Source organism: Lithobates pipiens, unplaced genomic scaffold, assembly GCF_037356315.1.
Source record: "Lithobates pipiens isolate NorthernLeopardFrog02 unplaced genomic scaffold, aLitPip1_a1.2 Scaffold_16, whole genome shotgun sequence".
Lineage (NCBI taxonomy): Eukaryota > Metazoa > Chordata > Amphibia > Anura > Ranidae > Lithobates > Lithobates pipiens.
The window spans coordinates 545931842-545952577 of NW_027507748.1; the positions used below are offsets into that span (position 1 = coordinate 545931842).

General features: G+C 41.1%; 1 protein-coding gene across 4 annotated transcripts in view; it reads right to left on the reverse strand.

Annotated features, from left to right (window-relative positions):
• Positions 1-20736, reverse strand: part of ITGA7 (integrin subunit alpha 7) — a 206745-nt gene that overhangs the window by 29887 nt on the left and 156122 nt on the right. For all 4 annotated transcript variants that reach the window (XM_077483363.1, XM_077483361.1, XM_077483360.1 and 1 more), the window contains 3 exons: positions 13690-13805; positions 5169-5358; positions 95-178 (listed from right to left, as the gene is read on the reverse strand). In XM_077483363.1, coding sequence (XP_077339489.1) covers positions 95-178; positions 5169-5358; positions 13690-13805 — 390 coding nt within the window. The remainder of the gene's footprint in view (positions 1-94; positions 179-5168; positions 5359-13689; positions 13806-20736) is intronic.

Sequence of the window (20736 nt, forward strand, 5' to 3'; positions counted from 1 at the left end):
AAAATCCCTTTTTATTATTTACCCCAATGAAACAGAATGCACATTTATTACACATCCTCCCAGAAATAAAAGATGATGAAAATGACTCTCTTACCTCAGCATTCCTTTTCATTGGGTTGCCAAGTTCACATACAGCCCGGGATGCATTTTCATTGGAAAGACACACCACCAACTTGTCCTGGGGTGAACAAGCACAGACTGTCTTATAAATTCAGAATATATCTCATACACTTTGAATAAATGTAATTACAGTGTATCTAACCCTAAAAAAAAAGAAAAAAATAGCAGCTTACAAGTCTTTAGATATGGTAGCTTCATTAGTTTTCTCTTTAAAAGTTTCTTTCTCTTTTTTTAATTGGTGATCCTACCAGTGACTGTCCTAGACTGACATTGCTCACTCACTTTACAGAGGCTGCTCTGCTGATTTTGGACTACAAACACCTCCCATTAACCTCAACTCCATTATATAGGGAGGAGAAGCTGTGTAGTCCACAAAGGAAGACTGCAAAGGCTGATAACCTTGTTTCAGATATTCGTTTTTTTGCACAGGAAGTTACAAGGATACAGGATTTTATCAGGATCACCTGATATTTTTTGTACTTGCAATAAGTGCACTTAGCCTGAAAAATAGGAAAAGTCAGGCAGCCACCACATCTAATGGGCAGTAAACGCTAATATATTTTAGTTATATATATTGTAGAGAGGCAGCTGAGGGCAGAGTTAAAGGGGCAAGCTAGCTGAAAATGTGTTATTTAAAAGTCAGCAGCTACAAACACTGTAGCTGCTGACTTTTAATAAGCAGACTTACCTGTCCAGGGCACCCGAGATTTCGGCCGCCTGAGGCCGTCCTGTCCCTTGGCTCTCGGGTCCCGGCGCCACCATTCTATCTAAGGGAAACAGGCAATGGAGTCTTGTGGCTTCACTGCCCATTTCCTACTGCGTATGCGCGAGTCGTGCAGCACTTTGTGAATGGGGTGTGCTGTTCTGGGTCACACAGTTCCCAGAACACACAGCGCCCCATTACCCAGAAGACAACACGAGGAGGAAAGAAGACTGAAGATCACCGCGGAGTAGATAGAGGCAGATTAGGATGATCTGCCTAGCAACAGGCATTTCTGGTAAGTTTAAACATTTTTCATTTTTTTTTCAGACTTTTTGCAACATTTTAATGTTGTTTTGTTTTTTAGGGTGGCCCTCCACTTTAAGAGATGGTTAATTGAACATGGCAGGTACTTTCCCTCAAACCTGGTTATTAGTCAGCTGGTCTGAGAGTTTGTGTGGAGCTGTTTTGCTAGCAGTGAGGAAGAGACCTGCATACTGTCTGGAAGGCTCCACAAGTGGACTGTGACCTGCTGTGTGAGCTGGCTTGTAACTGGGACTTTGCAATGTTTGTTTGGCTAGGATGCTAGCACGATTTAAAGGACTGTTTTATACTGATGAGGACATTATGTTATGTTGAGCTACCCATGAAGACAAAAGCTGTAATTTTCTTTTTTTTTTTTGCTGAATAAAGCCATTTTTAAGTTTTCTGAAGTGTCTCACAGCTGCATGTTAACACCTTGAATACCAACAATATATAATTATGAATATAAATTTTGTCCTTGGATCTAGATGTACTTTAAATATGTAATAAATCTTTCTCCTCTGTGTCATGGATGCAGGGCCATCTTTAAGACAGGGCAAAAGGGGCATCTGCCCTGGGCCATGTCATTGTTGTGGGGCCCAGAGCAGCTGCCTCATAATTGCCAACTATCCTGGTTTAAATTCCCTCATCCCTCAAGGTTTTAGTCCCATGCTGTGTCCCGATATCTCAGTGTGAAGAGCTGCTACTAATGCTGCCCAGCTGTGCCCTATCGTTGTGTACAGATGACTCACTAGCAGACCCTGAGTTTACATGTAGATTACCAGCATTCATATGTAAATATCATGTATATCATGCTGAGGTCATATCCACAGTAATCTCTAGCAACCAATCAACAAGCAAAAGTCATGTGCTGTGACCTCTAGCAACTAATCAGTGAGCTGTAATGTGTACTGTAACCTCTAGCCACCAGTCAGTGAGCGGTAATGATACACTGTAACCTCTGGCAACCAATCACAATCGCTGCCTGATCTGATTCAATAAACTGATTTTGAGTCTAGCTGCTATTTATTGTATGTCTCAGAGCAGGTTTGAGAGCGCAACTGCATTGGCGTGGGGGGCCAAGAAAAGTTTTGCCCAGGGTCCAATCAATATTAAAGACAGCCCTGCATGTATGTTGCACTGGAAACACAGATTAACCTAATTCTATCTTTTGAAATAGTTATGTATAAGAAGAGGAAATATCTGCAGAACATGGGATATCTGGTTTCAATCCTATCACACAGTAGCTATGCGTTAAATGCTCCAGACCCTGCAGCAGCATTGTTGAATGTTGTATGTGCCATATTTTATTCTCTAAATTATACTCTAATAATAATACCAATTATATATGCTGTCAAGTCCTAATTACAAGCTACTTGAACCTGGTAGAGTGTTATTTTTCGGTTATACTTTATTTTTTAATATTTCACTCTGTATCCAAGATTCCTGGAATGATATTGCATTTTCCTTGCACAACTGCTTTAAGAACAACAACAAAAAGTTTTAAAATATGTGTTACTCTCCGCTATGGAGAAACCCCAACCCGGTACACTTTTTTGAATATATCCCAACCCAGTCGTTTGGACTAAATATGGTATCAAAACACTGAAAGATATAATGGGTGGTGGCAAACTCCTTCAGTTTGATACTCTGAAAGCTAAATTTCAACCCCCCAATACCCACTTGTTTTGTTTTTTGACACAGAAACATGCATTTAATGGCCAATTTGGCAATACTAGTCTTAGTCCAGAAATTAGCGATCTGGAATCCTTACTTAGAGAGGAGGATCTGAACAAGGTCCAATCTACTATATACAAGCAGTTGCTTGTGACTGGTGAGCTCCTTTCACATTGTAGGGCGGCGTAGGATGAGGTGTTCCCTCAGATGGATGGGGATGATTGGGATGGTATTTGGGACATTAACTTTACCAGACTGGTGTCAGCCAGGGATCGGTTGATCCAATTAAAAATTTTACATCGTATATATCTTACTCCAGCCAGATTGGCGAGAATGTTCCCTACCCGGTCACCTTGTTGCTGGTGGCGCACTTCCTCCAATGCAGATTTTCTACATGTATTTTTGAATTGTGTGGCTATCCAGGAATTTTAGAAGGGGGTCACTGAGTGTATTAAGGAGGTTACTGCTATTCATATACAGCCAGCGGTGGAGGTATGTCTTTTGGGATTAGTGGATGCACTGGCTCCAAAAAGAGTGACCCACACTTTATTGACAATTTTACTTTACTCTGCTAAGAAACTCATAGTGCTCTCATGGAAAAAGTCTGCCCCCTTATAGCATGGAAGGCTCTTGTCAACAAATCCGCCCCATTATATAAGGCTACTTACATAAGCAGAGGTTGATAAGGTGTGGGGCAGCTGGGTGAATAATGCTTCCACAGCTGTCTGATGTAGTGGCTACTTATGGGACAACATATGCCATCCACAACGTGGTATGCAATAGACATGGGGAGGTGGCACCTTGTGTGTTCTTCTCATTGGTGCGATAAGGGGTTTTCTCCCCACCCTCCTTTTTTTATTGTTTCTGTTTCCCCAAGGTACAAAGCAGGAGTATTGTAATAATGGATGGCGGATATACGTTTGGGCCAAAGTGATAATTACATCAGGGCCATCGGGCTGACTCCTTGTATATGTGAACCTATTGCTGTCTACTGCTTATGCTCATCTCATGTTGTTCACTGTCTTTTTTCTATGAAAATGCTAATAAATATATTTTCAACACTAATAACAACATCAAATTATGTCTCTGTATAAGGGGGTCTGTGTAATCTCGTTGTGATATTCATGGGTATAGGTCTTGGGGTTATACAATAAGCCAATTGCCGAAGAAGTGTTAGGCCGCGTACACACGAGAGGATTGTCCGTCCAACTTAGTCCGCTGAAACGTGTTTCAGCAGACAGTCCGCTCGTGTGTGGGCTTCAGCAGACTTTTTCAGCGGACAGTCTGGCGGACTAAGTCTTTCGGAATTTCCGTAATACAGTCCGTCCAACTTTGGTTTCAGCGGACAGTCCGCTCGTGAGTAGGCTAGTTGGACGGACTAAGTATGGCGCATGCTCAGAAAGGATTTACACGGCCGAAGGTTGCATTGCAGTGTATTGGACGTCGTATTTCTAGTCCCGTCGTACGTGCTGTACACGTCATCGCGCAAGCTTTCAGCGGACTGTCTGTTCATCGTGTGTGGTCAAGTCTGTTCATTCAAAAGTAGGACGGACTGTCTGTCGGATTGTCTGACGGACTTAGTTGGACGGACAATCCTCTCGTGTGTACGCGGCCTAAGTTTTAAATTGTGTGTGGCCCTGTTGGGCCTTGTTTGTTCATGCTGTATATTTGTCAGTTCAAAATTTGATAAATAAAACTTTAAAAAGAAAAATATATGTTACTATAGCTAACATATACAACTGTGGTTTTCCACTAATATACAATAATTTTTTTTCAATAATAAATAACATTATAACATCTGTGCATGATTATTTGGATCAAATAGCTTTCCACACTGGTTTTATGGGACTAAGAAACAGGATTTAAATTTCCATGATTTATAAGATGCCAACAAAACAACCATGAGTATGATGTAAAATAAATAATTATTCAAACTTGAAAAATGTTATTCTATGAATATTATACAAATTGAAAAAGTAGGCTGGAAAAACCTGCTGTTTGTTTTATAAAGGTCTTCAATTCCCTGCAAACATTTAAGCTGGCCATAGTCGGTCTGAATTTCAGCCGGTTCAGCAGCATGTATGGGCAGGGTGAATGTGCCCAGGTTGATTGATCGATCAATTTGGGTACAACTAGCCTATCGGATTTTACATATTGCTAATCACTGTTATAGCCAAGATTTTGCACTCTTAGTAAATAACCCTCAATGTCTCTGCGGGAGGAATTCCCCCCTTCAACACTGTATTGATAGGGGAATTGAACGATTTTCTTTCCTGCAACCAGAAAGAAAATGGCACCATCTATGGCCGGCCTTATGCATCACTTGGTTTTCAAAAATCATCAAAATTAGTTAAAACATTCATCATACCTTGGATCCCTCAATTGGACGGACAGCTGAGTAGGTCATGGTGTCAGGAAAGCTTGCTATTAGCTGGGCCTCATGGGCATCATCTCCATCAAGGTGGGGATTTTTTAGGTCAGAAGGAAAATTATTTACTGTAATCTTGAGGATAATGTCTTTCTGGTCAGTGAGTGCGAACACAGGAACCTTGTTCTCACTAGAAAGAGAATAAGAGAAGAGGAATGCAATGCAGTTCGTGTTGTTAACACTAGAGGGCACACGTCAAACAACTAATAAAAATAATACATTTCCTGAGCTAAAAATGATTTTACTGCGATTTTCTTTGACATAAATATAATGCAGTGGCTGGGAGGCTTCCAAAGTATTGACTTTCACCAACCTTGGGAAAGTGCTGCATGCCACGAGACAGTGGTACAGAGTAAATGTACTTAATTGGCACAGGCTCATCCTTTATGAGAACAGTATGAGCATTAAGACATCCTGTAATTATACAAGCCCAGCCAAATTCAATTCCTGCAGGCTGGAGGTACAAAGCCTTTGGTGCTATGCCTGCCCCTCTGCTTTGCTCACATCTTTTACAAGCTTTTCATTGGTTTGCTGGTCCTAACTTAAAGGCCAAGTTCTCCATTTCCAGCTTCGTAAAATGTTCATTCATTTTAGTATCATACCTGGAGGCCATTTGGCCCCTCATGAAGCCTGGCTGAAAAACTTCCAGTTAGCAATCCCCAAGTCCAGCCTTGTTGCTAGGATGGTAAAACCAGTAGGTGCTCACTCCCAGCATTACAGGTGCAAAAACCAACAGTTTTTACACTCTGGGTTTTTTCAGTCAGGCTTCTGGAGATGAAAGTTAAAATAACAAACATTTTACAAAGCTGCATAATATTTTAATGCCTACTGGGATCCCTTAACTGCTAAGGCTATTTTCTGGAAAAGGTGAACTTTGACTAGACCAGTGGTCGCCAACCTTACCTTTCGGACCTCGCGGACCATAAAATGAACAATTTTCAGACCCGTGGACCACTAGCATGAATATTACATGCCTTATACACACAATGCTCTGGCTCTCTGCCCCCTCCCCCTGGATCACACTGCTGCCATTCACACACATTTCTTTGGCTTTCTGCCCCCCCCCCCCCCCCACCGCACTCTGCATCACACTGCTGCCTTACAGCGACTCATCATTGGTTCTCACCTCCTTATCCAACCATGTGCTCGAGCTCTGTGCTCCCTCCTACAGTCTGTGATCAGCGCTGCCATTGGAAGTCCCCTTCCTTCTTTACCACCCGCACTACTTCCGGTGCTTCCCTCTGAGTTCACAGGAGCAGGAACTACAGAGAAGGCATTGGGTATCAATGTACAATGACAGTATTGACTGTCAGCGTGCATTGAGAACAACACTGGAAACAACATTGAGCACTATACATTCACCACAATGTTGATTTGCGGTAGAACCGCTGGGGACCACTAAAATTTTCTTGTGGACCATTAGTGATTCATGGACTGGTTGGTAACCACTGGATGAGACTATTATTATGATGTAGTTATTTTATTTTTATCTTTTGTATACATTTACATTACATTGTATATATTTATTGTAAAGTGACCATGTCAGGTATACAAATACTATGAAAACGTGTTGACAACAAAACCTTTGTTAAAGTGACATTAAACAATATCTTTATTCTCTAAAAACAATCCATACACAATTATAACCACCCACTTCAACTGAATGTATCTCCTCTATGTTAAAATGTGTGTATCATTATTTGTTATCTGTTTGTTACCAATAAAAATCTTTGAAAAGAAAATAATCCATACACATCTACTACTTAATCACCCTGTTATAATTTTTACATTAAATCATTTCTTTCTGAGTTTTTCTGCTTCCTTGTACTGTCCTCTGTGAGCTCCCAAACCTTCTCATTTCCATTTGTTTCTCCAAATATCACCCAAACTGTCCGCTCCTCCCAAGACCTTCTGTTCTCTAGCTTCCTTGTCTCCCCCTCCCATGCTTGTCTCCAGGACTTCTCCAGAGCCTCTCCCATCCTTTGGAGCTCACTACCCCAATCTGTCTGGTTATCTCCTACTCTGTCTACTTTTAGGCTGTTCCCTGAAAACTCATCTCTCCAGGGACACCTATCCTGCCTCCAGCTAACAACTGAATCCTCTACTCCCCTCATCAGTTCTTCCCTCACAGTCCCTACCTTTTTATATCACCAGCCCCTCCCACTTAGATTGTAAGATCGCAATAGCAGGGCTCCTCTAACCCTCTTGTTTTGAATTGTACTGTTAGTGTAATGTCTCCCTTTACATTGTAAAGTGCTGCGCAAACTGTTGGTGCTATATAATTCCTGTATAATAAGAATAATAATAATTTGTTTGGAATGAGCAGTGCATGTTAGTTACAGTCATATGCACTGTTCTTTGCACACTGCAAATTCCATATTCCATAGTCTTTAGCCCATCTCAGGAGCAGGAGTTTGGCTATGTTCCTTCACACAGTGAACAAGCTGGAGAACAAATGTAGCTACCCTCTAACACAGTTGTTGTCAATGTATGTACTATACGAATGGGGCCCCTGACATGACCAAAGTGCCGCACATAATGTTCAATATATGTAATGTTTGAGAGGACCTGTAGACCATGGGTGCTCAACCTATGGCCCTCCAGCTGTTGCAGAACTACAAGTCCCATGAGGCATTGCAAGGCTGACAGTTTAAAGCATGACACCCAAAGGCAAAGATATGTTAGGACTTGTAGTTCCGCAACAGCTGGAGGACCAGAGGTTGAGCGTCCATACTGTAGGATGTCACCTAATAGAGAAAATGAGGGTCAGAGAGTGGACATGCTACATTTTTGTCTGGGGATGGCTGCAGAAGACGATATGAAACTGGGACCATGTTACATGACGCCAGTAGAGATCAATGCTATTACCCTAATCAATGTTCCTACTGCAGACTGCTGAGGTCCGAAGGCTGCAGATTGGGCACCAGGAGTCAGATCACAGAAGCAAAAAAAGGAATTTGGAGATTTGCAGAAGGCTGAGAGCAATATAAAGGTATTTTTTTTTTTAAGAACACATTCTTGAATACATATTTTTTTATTTTTAGCTATAATTTCAGTGCCACTTCAATCCTTAAATTGATTTATTTTTGCCATTATATACAAAAGCCTTGACATATGCCTGTTTGGAGATAAGCCCCATTCCCTCGTTTAACAGTTAAAAGCTAGAGCCTTTACTGGTTACTGAGACCCTAGCAATGAAGTACTACATGGGGGGCCACTGTAAGGAACTGGAACAAATGTTGATCTGCTTTTCAGCCACGTGTTTCTATACAATGCAATATAAAATCATAACGTTCAGGGCCGAGTCTCTTTCTGAGATTTGTTGTTTACAAGTTAAAAACATTTTTTTTGCTAGAAAATTACTTAGAACCCCCAAACATTATACTTTTTTTTTCGAACACCCTAGAGAATAAAATGGCAGTCGTTGCAATACATTCTTTCACACCATATTTGCTCAGCGGTCTTGCAAGAGCACTTTTTTGGAAAAAATATAATTACATGAATTAAAAAATAAGACAACAGTAAAGTTAGCCCAATTTTTTTTTCATATTGTAAAAGATAATGTTACGCCAATTAAATTGATAGCCAACATGTCACTCTTCAAAATTGCGGCCGTTTGTGGAATGGCGACAAACTTTTACCCTTAAAAATCTCCATAGGCAACGTTTAAAAAATTCTACAGGTTGCATTTTTTGAGTTACAGAGGAGGTCTAGGGCTAGAATTATTGCTCTACCAATCACGGCGATACCTCACATGTGTGGTTTGAACACCGTTTTCATATGCGGGCACTGCTCACGTATGCGTTCACGTCTGCATGCGAGCTCGGCGGGACGGGGGGGCGCGTTTAAAAAAAAAATCTTATTTATTTAAATTTTTCCTTTTTATTTTTATTCCTATTACAAGGAATGTAAACATCCCTTGTAATAGAAAAAAGCATGACAGGACCTCTTAAATATGAGATCTGGCGTCAGATTAGATCTCATATTTACACAAAAATGCAATAAAAAAAATAATAAAATGTCAATTAAAATTTTTTTTTTTTAAATGTTGCTTTAAGAGCTATGGGCGGAAATTATGTTTTGATGCTGCTTCTGCCCTGCAATGGTATGGAGAAGGGTGGGGGACAAATAGAGCTTTCTTTTGGTGGTATTTGATCAGTTCTGTGGCTTTTATTTTTTGTGCTATAAACAAAAAAAGAGCTAAAATTTTGAAAAAAAAAAGCAATATTTTTTACTTTTTGCTATAATAAATATCCCCAAAAAATATATTAAAAAACTAATTTCTTTCTTCGTTTAGGCCAATATGTATTCTTCTACATATTTTTGGTAAAAAAAATCTCAATAAGCGTATATTGATTGGTTTGTGCAAAAGTTATAGCATCTACAAAATAGGAGATAGCGTTATGGCATTTTTATTATCATTTTATTTTTATTAGTAATGGCGGTGATATGCGATTTTTTATCATGACTGCGACATTGCGGCAGACACATCGGACACTTTTGACACTATTTTGGGATCAGTGACATTTATACAGCAATTAGTGCTAAAAAAATTCACTGATTACTGTGTAAGTGACACTGGCAGGGAAGGGGTTAAACACTACATCGCCGTGCGCTGGTCGGCAAGTGATTAAATACTCCATACAGGACACTTTCAGGTAGGGTCTGTCTGCTTGGCCTCTATGGCGGCACTGCAGTGTCAAACCCATAAAGATCTATAACATCTCTGACCTCCAGCCGGTGGAAAGCAGAACTGGGGATGGATATGATTAAAAAGTCAGATTCGCCTTACTCCCTCCCAATTGCTGAATTGATTTTGTAATATTAATGTACTGTAATTGCAGAGTACAGTAGCAATGCCTGGGAAAGGGAAACCATATGGTTTTAATCATCCGTGTAATAGCCTCTAATCCTTCTGTCACGACTTTCTCATGCACTAGTGATACAATCATTTTTTTTTTTTTTTTTTTTTTTGCTGGTTAATATCCGGGGGAGATATTTTTAAGAAAACATTTTATTTGTACAATATAGAGAATCAATTCTCAGTAGACTATACCAAGGAAACAACAATGCTTCTCTTGTGACTGGCAATTTGTTCAATGTGAAGAATATTTTTGGTAGCGAGCTATTGTATGAAAGTCTAGCATAAGGCCTCATGCACTCTGGACATTTTTGACACTGCTCTTAGGGTTATCTGGAGTTTTTGTTTTTTCCTGCCTGTAAACGGCCCTGCATCTTAGCCTATATGTCCTTGCACACAACAGTGTTTAGAGGCAGGGACATTTAGAGGCAGAACCCCCACTGCGGTTCGTCCAGCGGCATTTTGGCAGAAAAAAAGCTTGGTGCGCGTTAATGCTTCTAAATGCATGTTAATGCTAGGCACGTTTAGTGCTTGAGTGTTAATTAATTTCAATGGCCAAAATAAATTAATATTCTGGCCAATGAAATTAATTAATGCCAAAGCACTTGGCGCACCTAAATGCATTACACGCATTTACAAACAACCAAAACACTGGTGCTAGGAGGAAAGACACCTAGGAGAGAAAGAAAAAACATCCCATGTGCATGAGGCCTCAAATGCCCAGCAATGGTTAAAATAAAAGGTGCTTATTTCTTGAAAACTAGAAGTAAATACAAGCAATTAAAACAATCCTTTTGCTATGCAGTTTTACAGTATACCAAAAGCCTTGTCTGAAAAGTGGACGACAATAAAAGTTTTCAAAAAATACATTGCCCAATATACCTTTCTGTGTTTGCTTGTTTAATCGCAACCCTTCTGAAGACATCAGTCATTTATTAAATCTTGGATGACGATGCTTATTGGGGAATTACAAAGCCAGCAGACAGGCTTGAGTCACGTTGTTACTCTGAGATAGACTTGACTAAGGCTAGCCATACATGTAAAGATTTCTCTTGCTTAGCCCATGGACTGAACAAAAGAAATCCAATAGCATACATCATGCACAGCATACAGCACGGATAAGGGAATCTAACATAAAGGTATTTTGACATTCAACATCTGCACCATGATAGGATGTAGTCATGGTTTAGACCAGTGTTTCTCAACCTTTTTTCAGTCAAGACACCCTTTACCACTTACATACAGGGCCATTGTAAAATGACGCTGGCAGAAACATTTCCTCCCTCTGGGTGGACATCGTATGACGTCCCTTGGCTCTCGTCTCTCCTACTGGACCCCGTGGACCCACAGCATGGCGATCGTGAATGAGACGTGTCCCTCGGGACACAGCTCATCCCCGATCAGTGTAAAGAGCCAATAAAAAAAAGCTCTTTATCACGTGACTGGCTGCCAATCACAGCCGGTCACATGCGCTGTCCTCGTGCATGGGCACGCAGAGTGGTGATTGGGGATGAGGCATATCACCCTGACACAGCCCATCCCCAATCGGGGTAAAGAGCCAATGAAATTGGCTTTTTACCACATGGCCAGCTGTTCACAGAATGTCAACAAGCCGTGGTAACCAGCTGTTACTGGGTTCTCCTCCTCACACACCGATTGTGTGCGATGAGGAGATTGCGGTAACAGCTAGTTATCGTCTACTGTAAAAAGTAAAACACACTGATTGCCCCCTGTAATAAAGAGGACCTGTCAACAGTCCGTCAGAGTAGCGGAGTACCTATCTGCAGCCCACCAGAGTACTTGAGTACCTGTGTCCAGCCCAAATTACTCGAGTACCTATCTGAAGCCTATCAGAGTGCCTGAGTACCTATCTGCAGCCCATCAGAGTGCCCGAGTACCTGTCTCCAGCTCATCAGAGTACCTGTCTCTAGCCCAGAGTACAAGAGTACATATCTGCAGCGCATCAGAGTACCTGAGTACCTATCTGCAGTGCATCAGAGTACCCAAGTACCTGTCAACAGCCCACCAGAGTACTCGATTACCTGTCACAAGCCCATCAGAGTACCCAAGTACCTGTCACCAGCCCATCAGAGTACCAAGTACCTGTCCCCAGCCCAAAGTACCTGAGTACCTACAGGCAGACCATCAGAGTACCCGAGTAACTGTCTCCAGCCCAGAGTACCTGAGTACCTATCTGCAGACCATCAGAGTACCCGAGTGCCTTCCTCCAGCATAGAGTAACCAAGTACCTATCTGCAGCACATCAGAGTAACCGAGGACCTATCTGCAGCGCATCAGATTACCCAAATACCCGTCTCCAGCCCATCAGAGTAACCGAGTACCTATCTGCAGCCTATGCCTCATACTATATAGGTTGGGGTGCTTGCTTTCCAAAATGGGGTCATTTTGTGGGTAATTCCACTGTCCTGGTACTCCAGGACCTTCAAAAGCGTGATAGGTAGGAATTAAATTAGATGTGTAATTTATTCTCCTACAACGCCTGATGGTGCTCCCTGCATGTTGGACCTCTCTATATGGCCAGGCTGTGTAAAAGTCTCACACATGTGGTATCACCATATTCAAGAGGAGTAGCAGAATGTATTTTGAAGTGTAATATTTGCTATGTACATGCTGTGTGTTAGAAAAATCTTATAAATTGACAACTTTGTGTAATAAAAAAAAAACTAAAGTTTTAATTTTCTTTTCACTCATTTCAAAACTTGTGGAAAAAAATGACATGTTCAAAAGACTCATATTGCTTCATAGAATGTATGTTGGGGTGTTTACTTTCCAAAATGGGGTCATTTTGTGGGTAATTCCATTGTCCTGGTGCTCCAGGGTCTTCAAAAGTGTAAGGGGTATAAGTGCCCTGTATCAAAGTGGTTAAAATTCCACACAGTCTCAAGGCACTCCATTCTAATGCCGCATACACACGACCAGTTTTTCCATCAGAATAAACTCTGACGGTCTTTCCAACGGAGTTCCACTGAAACAGACTTGCCCACACACGCGTACGACGGGACTAGAAAAAGGAAGTTCCAAAGCCAGCAGCCAATAGCTGCCCTTGCATAGTTTTTGGTCCATTGGAATAGAATACAGACAAACGGTTTTCCCGATAGGAATTGATTCCGTCGGAAATATTTAAAACGTGTTCTATTTCTTGATTTCAATGGGCAGGGGCGCTTTAGGAGCGATTTCAATGGGCAGGGGCGCTTTAGGAGCGGTGTATTCACCTCACCTACATCGCTGCAAAGAAGCTGCTTGCAGGACTTTTTGTGTCGTCCTGCCAGCACAGCGCCCCGGTGAGAAAGCACTCGGGCTTTCACACTAAGTTTGCAGCTGAGGCTTTTTTCAGGTGCTTTACAGGCGATATTTTTAGCACTAAAGCGGCTGAAAAACTTCACCAGTGTGAAAGGGGTCTAATAATTAATTACACTCACATTCAGTAAGGAGTGATGTGTTTAAAATGGAGAAAAGAAAATGAGGCCAGAAGTGGAACTTCAGTCGGTAATAATCAGGTCTCATATGGACAACAAACACATTTTTGTTTTAATGCTAAAATTATCATTCAGTCTTCACTTTCCATTTTTCTGCACTTACATGGGCAATGCAACAAACTGCTCCCTGTTGCCGACGCGAGAGTAGAAACTATAGTTCAACTGAAGGTTACTTTGACATATTTTGTCCTCTCCGCAGCCTTCTTTCAGAAAGTTTACCTGATCAGAAAAAAAAAACACATTTTGTGTGAGTTACATCAAACTTTTTATACTATGTATCAACTTGGGGCAGAAATGTACAGGTAACTGGTGAACAATAACCTTGTGTAACATACAGATATAAAGTGCTGTGAAAAAGTATTTGCCCCTTCCTAATTTTTTATATTTGCATATTTGTCACACCTACATGATTCAGATCATTAAACACATTTTAATATTACACAAAGATAACCCAAGTAAATACAAAATGCAGTTTTAAAATGATCATTTAATTTATTAACCAATTGACCAGGTAAATTTCTGCGATACGGCAATGTGTTTGTTTAACTGACAATTGTGCAGTTGTGCGACGCTGTACCCAAATACATTTTTTGTCCTTTTTCCCCCATAAATAGAGCTTTCTTTAGATGGTATTTGATCACCTCTGTGGTTTGATTTTTTGCGCTCTAAACAAAAAAAGACTGAAAATTAAAACAAATATATATTTTTTACTTTCTGCTATAAAACATACCCAATAAAAAAAAATAAAAAAAATGTAATTTCTTCATCAATTTAGGTATTCTGCTACATATTTTTGGTTAAAAAAATTCCAATAAGCGAATATTGATTGGTTTGCGCAACAGGTATAGTGTCTACAAACTATGGGATAGTTTATTTTTATTTTTTACTAGTAATGGCGGTGAACAGCGACTTATATCAGGACTGTGATATCAAGGCAGACAAATCGGACACCTAACTGACACTTTTGACACTTTTTGGGGACCAGTGACACTAATACAGTGGTCAGTGCTAAGGAATATGCACTGTCACTGTACTAATGGTACTGGCTAGGAAGAGGTTAACATGAGGGGTGATCAAAGGTTTAACTGTGTGCCTAGGTTGTGCTTACTCACTGTGGGGGAGATGCTTTTACAGAAACACAGGATCAATGCCTACTGACAGAACGACAATCTGCCTTGTATACATAGGCAGATTGTCGTTCTGCCTGTGTCCTGTGTAATCGAAGGGTACCAGCCTGGGGCATACCTAGAACATTTGGCACCCAGGGCGGATCCTATATTTGGCACCCCCCCCCCATGTTAAAATGTAAAAACACCCCACTGTGCCCCCTGTCACTTTTCACAGAGGACACACAGAGCTCTGGAGGTTGCTTTTGATCCATTAATTTTATACTAAAGATATTCACCATACTCAGGTACTTACTATATCCACTTTTTGATAAATACTATATATAGGCACACTTGCATATCTTATACACAGTTAATTTTTTGAGCACTTACTTCTATTTTTATTTTATTTATTTATTATTATTATTATTATTATTTTTTTTTTTTTCTGATATCACATATTCCACCACACAATATCTTGTCACTTGCTAGTATCCCTCTGCTATCCTGTTTTCCACCATCTCCATGTCCTTGCCATCCTTGGCCCAGGCATTTTTACTTATGTATAAATATCTTTATGCCAATACTTATTGACTTTACTACTTCAGATGCCTGACAAACATACTCATGTTTACAGCCCATACTTTTCATGGACTAACAAGGTTTAGGTTTCTAGGGATACATCAGTACACTGCTACTACACAATCACAGTCCACCTCTTCCCTCTCTATTTTTCTATCTTGTCACTTGCTAGTATCCCTCTGCCATCCTATTTTTGTAACCATCTCCCTGTCCCTAGAAGGGGATGGTTGGTGCAGTGGTGTCACCCCGCACCCCCCCCCCCGCAACGCCACTGCAGCTCCCCTCTCCATGCTCTTATCTGCCTGTCATCACGCCGCTGCCTAAACCTGCCCTGTGGTGCTGTCACCCCTTCAGTCGCAGAGGGGGGAGGGCGCTGGCCTGACACCCCCCCCCCCAGTGTGTGGCACCCGGGGAGGCCCACCCCACTTGGTATGCCACTGGTACCAGTGGAGATCGAAAGATGTGTAGTATAAAATAATAATGATATAATGGGGATTGCTCAAATTATCGAAACGCAGAAATTAATGTGTATACTGTCTAACACCTAATACAGATATACAAATATCTAAACCATATGCTGCAAAGAGTAAATCACAGATATTGTGGTTACATTTTGTGAAGGTAGGATTCAAAATACTTATGAAGGAAAGATCTAAAGGTAATCAGGGACATAGAAGTTAAAGTGATTGTAAAGTCTCGCTTTTTTTTTTAAAATAAAACATGTTATACTTACCTCCTCTGTGCAGTTGGTTTTGCACAGAGCAGCCTGGATCCTCTTCTTCTCGTGTCCCTCTTTGCTGCTCCTGGCCCCTCCCTTCTTTGAGTGCCCCTCAGCCAGCAACTTGCTACAGGTTGTCACCCAAGCCAAGACAGAGCTCCGTGTATCCATTTAGACATGGAACCCCAACCTGACCCCGCCCACTCTCTCCCCTGATTGGCTGACTGACTTTGATTGACAGCCAAGGGAGCCAATAGCGCTGTCTCAGCCAATCAGGAGGAGTGTACTGAGTGAGCAGATCGTGGACATTGCTGGAGAGAGAAGGAGCTCAGGTAGGTAATTGGGGGTGAGGGGGAGGCTGCTACACACACAAGATTTTTTTTTATCTTAATGTATAGAATGCATTAAGATGAAAAAACCTCTTGCCTTTACAACTCCTTTAAGGTGGCTAGGCAGCAATAGTGCAACGATAAATATTAACCAGAGAAATCTTAGAGAACAGCTTAAATTTGGTGGGCCAAAGTCCACGAGGTCCAAGAGTCACACTTGACTTATAAGGATTAAATAACAAGATGATGGAACGTCAATGAACCAAAAAGTAGACTTGTAAGGAATGAACTAAATTTTATAAATGTTTACTAAATTACCAGCGGCCTCTCAAAAATGTTACATAGGGACACATTGAAGCATATAAATAGAAACAAAGACAGCTTAAAGAACATAAAATGTTCACAGTCTGATATAAGATAAATGCAAAGAGAGCTTTCAACCTTCAGGACAAAATATATGTTTTAAGACCTAATGTGGCTAAACTAGACTTTCTGACTCCATTTTAATAAACAGTCATCTTTAAAAAGCAAAGCCATCTGAATTCAGATAAGTGTAGGCAATCGGGTACAGAAAACAAATGTTTTATTAATGCATAACACGCCTACTGTTTCTGCATTTTATATAAATAATGCAAATAACCATATTATACTAGATTTACAGCAACTTGTAAGTATGCGTATAGCACTGTGTTGAAACACTTCAGCTCATGTAGCTTTATGCCCCTTTATGGACCAAAGTCATTTTTACAATACACGAATAATTTAAATAATTTAAATATAACTTTAATATTAAAGGGTTTTTTTTGTTTTTAAAAAAAAAGCATGTCATACTAACCTGCTCTGTTCAATGGTTTTGCACAGAGCAGCGCCAATCCTTCTCAGGTGTCCCACCATCGCTCCTGGCTCCACACCCCAGCCAGGTGCCCCCCAATAGCAAGCTGCTCGGTATGGGGGGACACTCGTGAGCTTGCTTCCCGAGACCTGCTCTGTGTGCCCATAAGTCACACATAGCAGGGCTCGGCCCCTCATGACTGGCTCTGATTGACAGCAGCAGGAGCCAATCTGCAGCAAGAAGGCCATGGGAGCCTCAGCTCTTATGCACATCGCTGGATTGAGATTGGGTTTAGGTATGTATTGTTTATTGTTTCTAGTAAAAATCATGACATCGTTTTTGTAAACGGGAAAAAAGCATTTATTTTTTCAGTTTAGAAATCAATAACATGATGAATGAAACAAAATACAAATGTAAATATTAAAGATAAGTGATAATAAAATAAATAAAAAATCTGCAGAAAAATAACTCATAAGAGGTGATAGGTAAGGAGTTAAAGTGTTAAATTGCAATACATTTTATAAAAAAATATATATAAGCATATAAGTAAAATAGTAAATACAATGTAATAATACATTGTTACACTATATTACTCAATGCCACTTGCAGACTACACAGGAAGGGGATTATTATATTACAAGGTTCATATGTACCCTTTTACTCTTCAATTGGATCAAATTTTAGTTTTTTTGCTCTCTAGTGGTCATTCTGCAAAACCTTTACCGATACTTCTATATGAATGACTATTGTTCTTTTCTTAGTTATTTTAACATTTACTTTTTATGACTCTTTTATAGCCTTATGAAGGGGGATTTTTGGCCCCCTAAACGTATTGCGTGTTTTTTGCCTCCCTGTTGCTATATGTGATTACACAAGAAAGGACGTTGGGCTCCTAGTGCTTTCTTTTTGGTGTTCAAGTGGACATCTCAATTCAAGTGACCCCTACTTCTGTGCAGCCTCTTTGCTTTGTGGAGAGTGTTGCTGAAGCCAAGCCATTGAGTATAACTAATGTTTCCCTGTTACAGGTCAACGATCTGGGTTCAGCACCTTACTCCCATCTCTCTTTACATCTTTTTACTCCCATTTACTTGTCATAGTGGAGTATAGACAAAATGAAAGAGTGCGCCATAGTTTAAGTACTGCTCTAAATAGTGAAATGCTGGGTTGCATGTATTTGCACTTCAAGACAATAGATGACTGCACAAGCTTAAAGTGGAAGTAAACCCTGATGAGTTTACTTCCTCTTTCATTCCCTGCAAAGGCAAAGCATAATGGGCTACTATGCATCGCATAGTAGCCCATTATGTGTCACTTACCTGACACAGGAGCCAGCGAAGTCGCCGCTGTCCCCTGTAGTCCGCCGCATCCATCTTGTTGGTGGGGTCTCACAGCTCCGCCGCTGTCATTCGGCGAAGCCGCGATGACGTCACTCCCGCGCATGCGCGGCAGCTCCGTCGCTGAGAATGCCGCGCTCAGTGCGCCTGCACGCCGCTGTCTACGGCGCATGCGCCATAGACAGCGGTGCCCGTTTTCGGGCAAATATCTCCTAAACCATATAGGTTTAGGAGATATTGCTTGGACCTACAGGTAAGCCTTAATCTAGGCTTACCTGTAGGTCAAAGTGGTTTGTAAGGGTTTACAACCACTTTAAGCCTGGTACAAACTGACTGAAAACTGACCAGTTCAGCAGGAACCGGCCAACTTTTGGTCCGTGTGTACAGCTCTCTGTTCAACAGAAGCCGGTCGTGAGAGCAGCTTAAGTTGAACAGTCATTCTGTCATTCAGCATACAATCAGCTCTTGCAGCCAATGGCTGTGAGTGTTGATCGGTGTATTCTGGTGGGCGAAGGGTGGGGGCGGGAGCCATCCCCTTGTCAGAATACAGGGGCTGATTTACTAAAACTGGAGAGTGCAAAATCAGCTTCCAGTTTTTTGTTTTTGTTGAAGCTTCATTGAACGAACAAGCTGAAGTTAAAAAGCTGATTGGCTACCATGCACAGCTGCACCAAAGTGTGCACTCTCCAGTTTTAGTAAATCGACCCTGCAATGTCTCTGTAATAAAGCAAGCAATGTTGATGCAGGGATCTGTCCGTTTTTATTTTCACTCAACACACTGGTTGAACAAAAGCTGGTGTGTACCCAGCTTAAAACAGTATGTAGAACAATACAAATAATCTAAAAGGACATAATTATATCTTTAAATAGGAGTTTCCATAAAAAAAAAATTAAAACTCAGCAGCTACAAATACTGCAGCTGCTGACTTTTAATAATCGGACACTTATCTGTTCCAGGGTCCAGCGATGCAGGCGGATCGAAGCCCTGCTCATCCCCTGCTCCGCTCAGCGGCACCGGCATTGCAACTGTGGGCACCCGGCTGTGGCTTTACAGGAGGGAGGAGGCAGAGCTGAGCCCTTCCTGTGCCGAGGGGAAGTGATGTCACCAGCCCAGGCACTGAAGGAGGCAGACTACGAGGGACCCTCTAGCAACAGGCATTTAGAGGTGAGTAAAAAAAAAAAAATTCAAATTTTTTTTTTTTTTTTTTTTTTTTTTTTTTAGGAATTTACATTTTTTTTTTCCTGTGGAACACCACTTTAGCCACTTCCCACCCATGGCCATCATATGACATCCTAATATTTCAGTGGGAATATCTGAATGATGCTAGCAGCCACAGGCATCATTCAGATATCGTTTTATTCAGCCGGCGATTCTGTGCACCATAAGAATGATCATAGCGGCAGTTCTGCCGCTTGATCGTTCTTACAGGCGACGGGAGGGAGCATCCCCCCCCCTCCCGCCCCCATCCGGTGCTTCTCCGGGCTCTCCCGTGCCATTAGAGACCCGGAGAAAGAATCGTCCGGCGCCGGATGATGACAATAGAGATTTCCGGTGACCAGATGGTCACCAGTCATCTCTATGACTGTCGGAGGCCCGGACGCTATGTTATGACGTCATGCCCAGGTTCCCGGAAGTAAACAAAGCCGCGATTGCAGCTGTCAGCATTGGATCGGTGACATTTTTTTCACGATCTCATGCTTTCCAGCCTGGAGGAGAGATGTGGGGTCTTACTGACCCCATATCTCTCCATAACGAGGACCTGTCACGTAGATTCCTATTACAAGGGATGTTTACATTACTTGTAATAGGAATAAAAGTGATAAAAAAAAAAAAAGTTGTAAAAATAAAGTAAAAATAAAAAAAATAAAGTAAAATAAAAAAAGAAACAAAAAAAATCATTTTTTAAAATGCCCCTGTCCCCAGTAGCTCACGCTCATAAGCGAACGCATACGTTAGTCCCGCCCACATATGTAAACACCATTCAATCTACACATGTGAGGTATTGCCACGTGCGTTAGAGCACAAGCAACAATTCTAGCTCTAGACCTCCTCTGTAACTCTCAATATGTAACCTGTAAAAAAATTTAAAACGTCGCATATGGAGATTTTTAAGTACTGAAGTTTGGCGTCATTCCATGAGTGTGCGCAATTTTAAAGCTTGACATGTTAGGTATCTATTTACTCGTCGTAACATCATCTTTCACATTATACAAAAAAATTGGGCTAACTTTACTGTTTTGTTATTTTT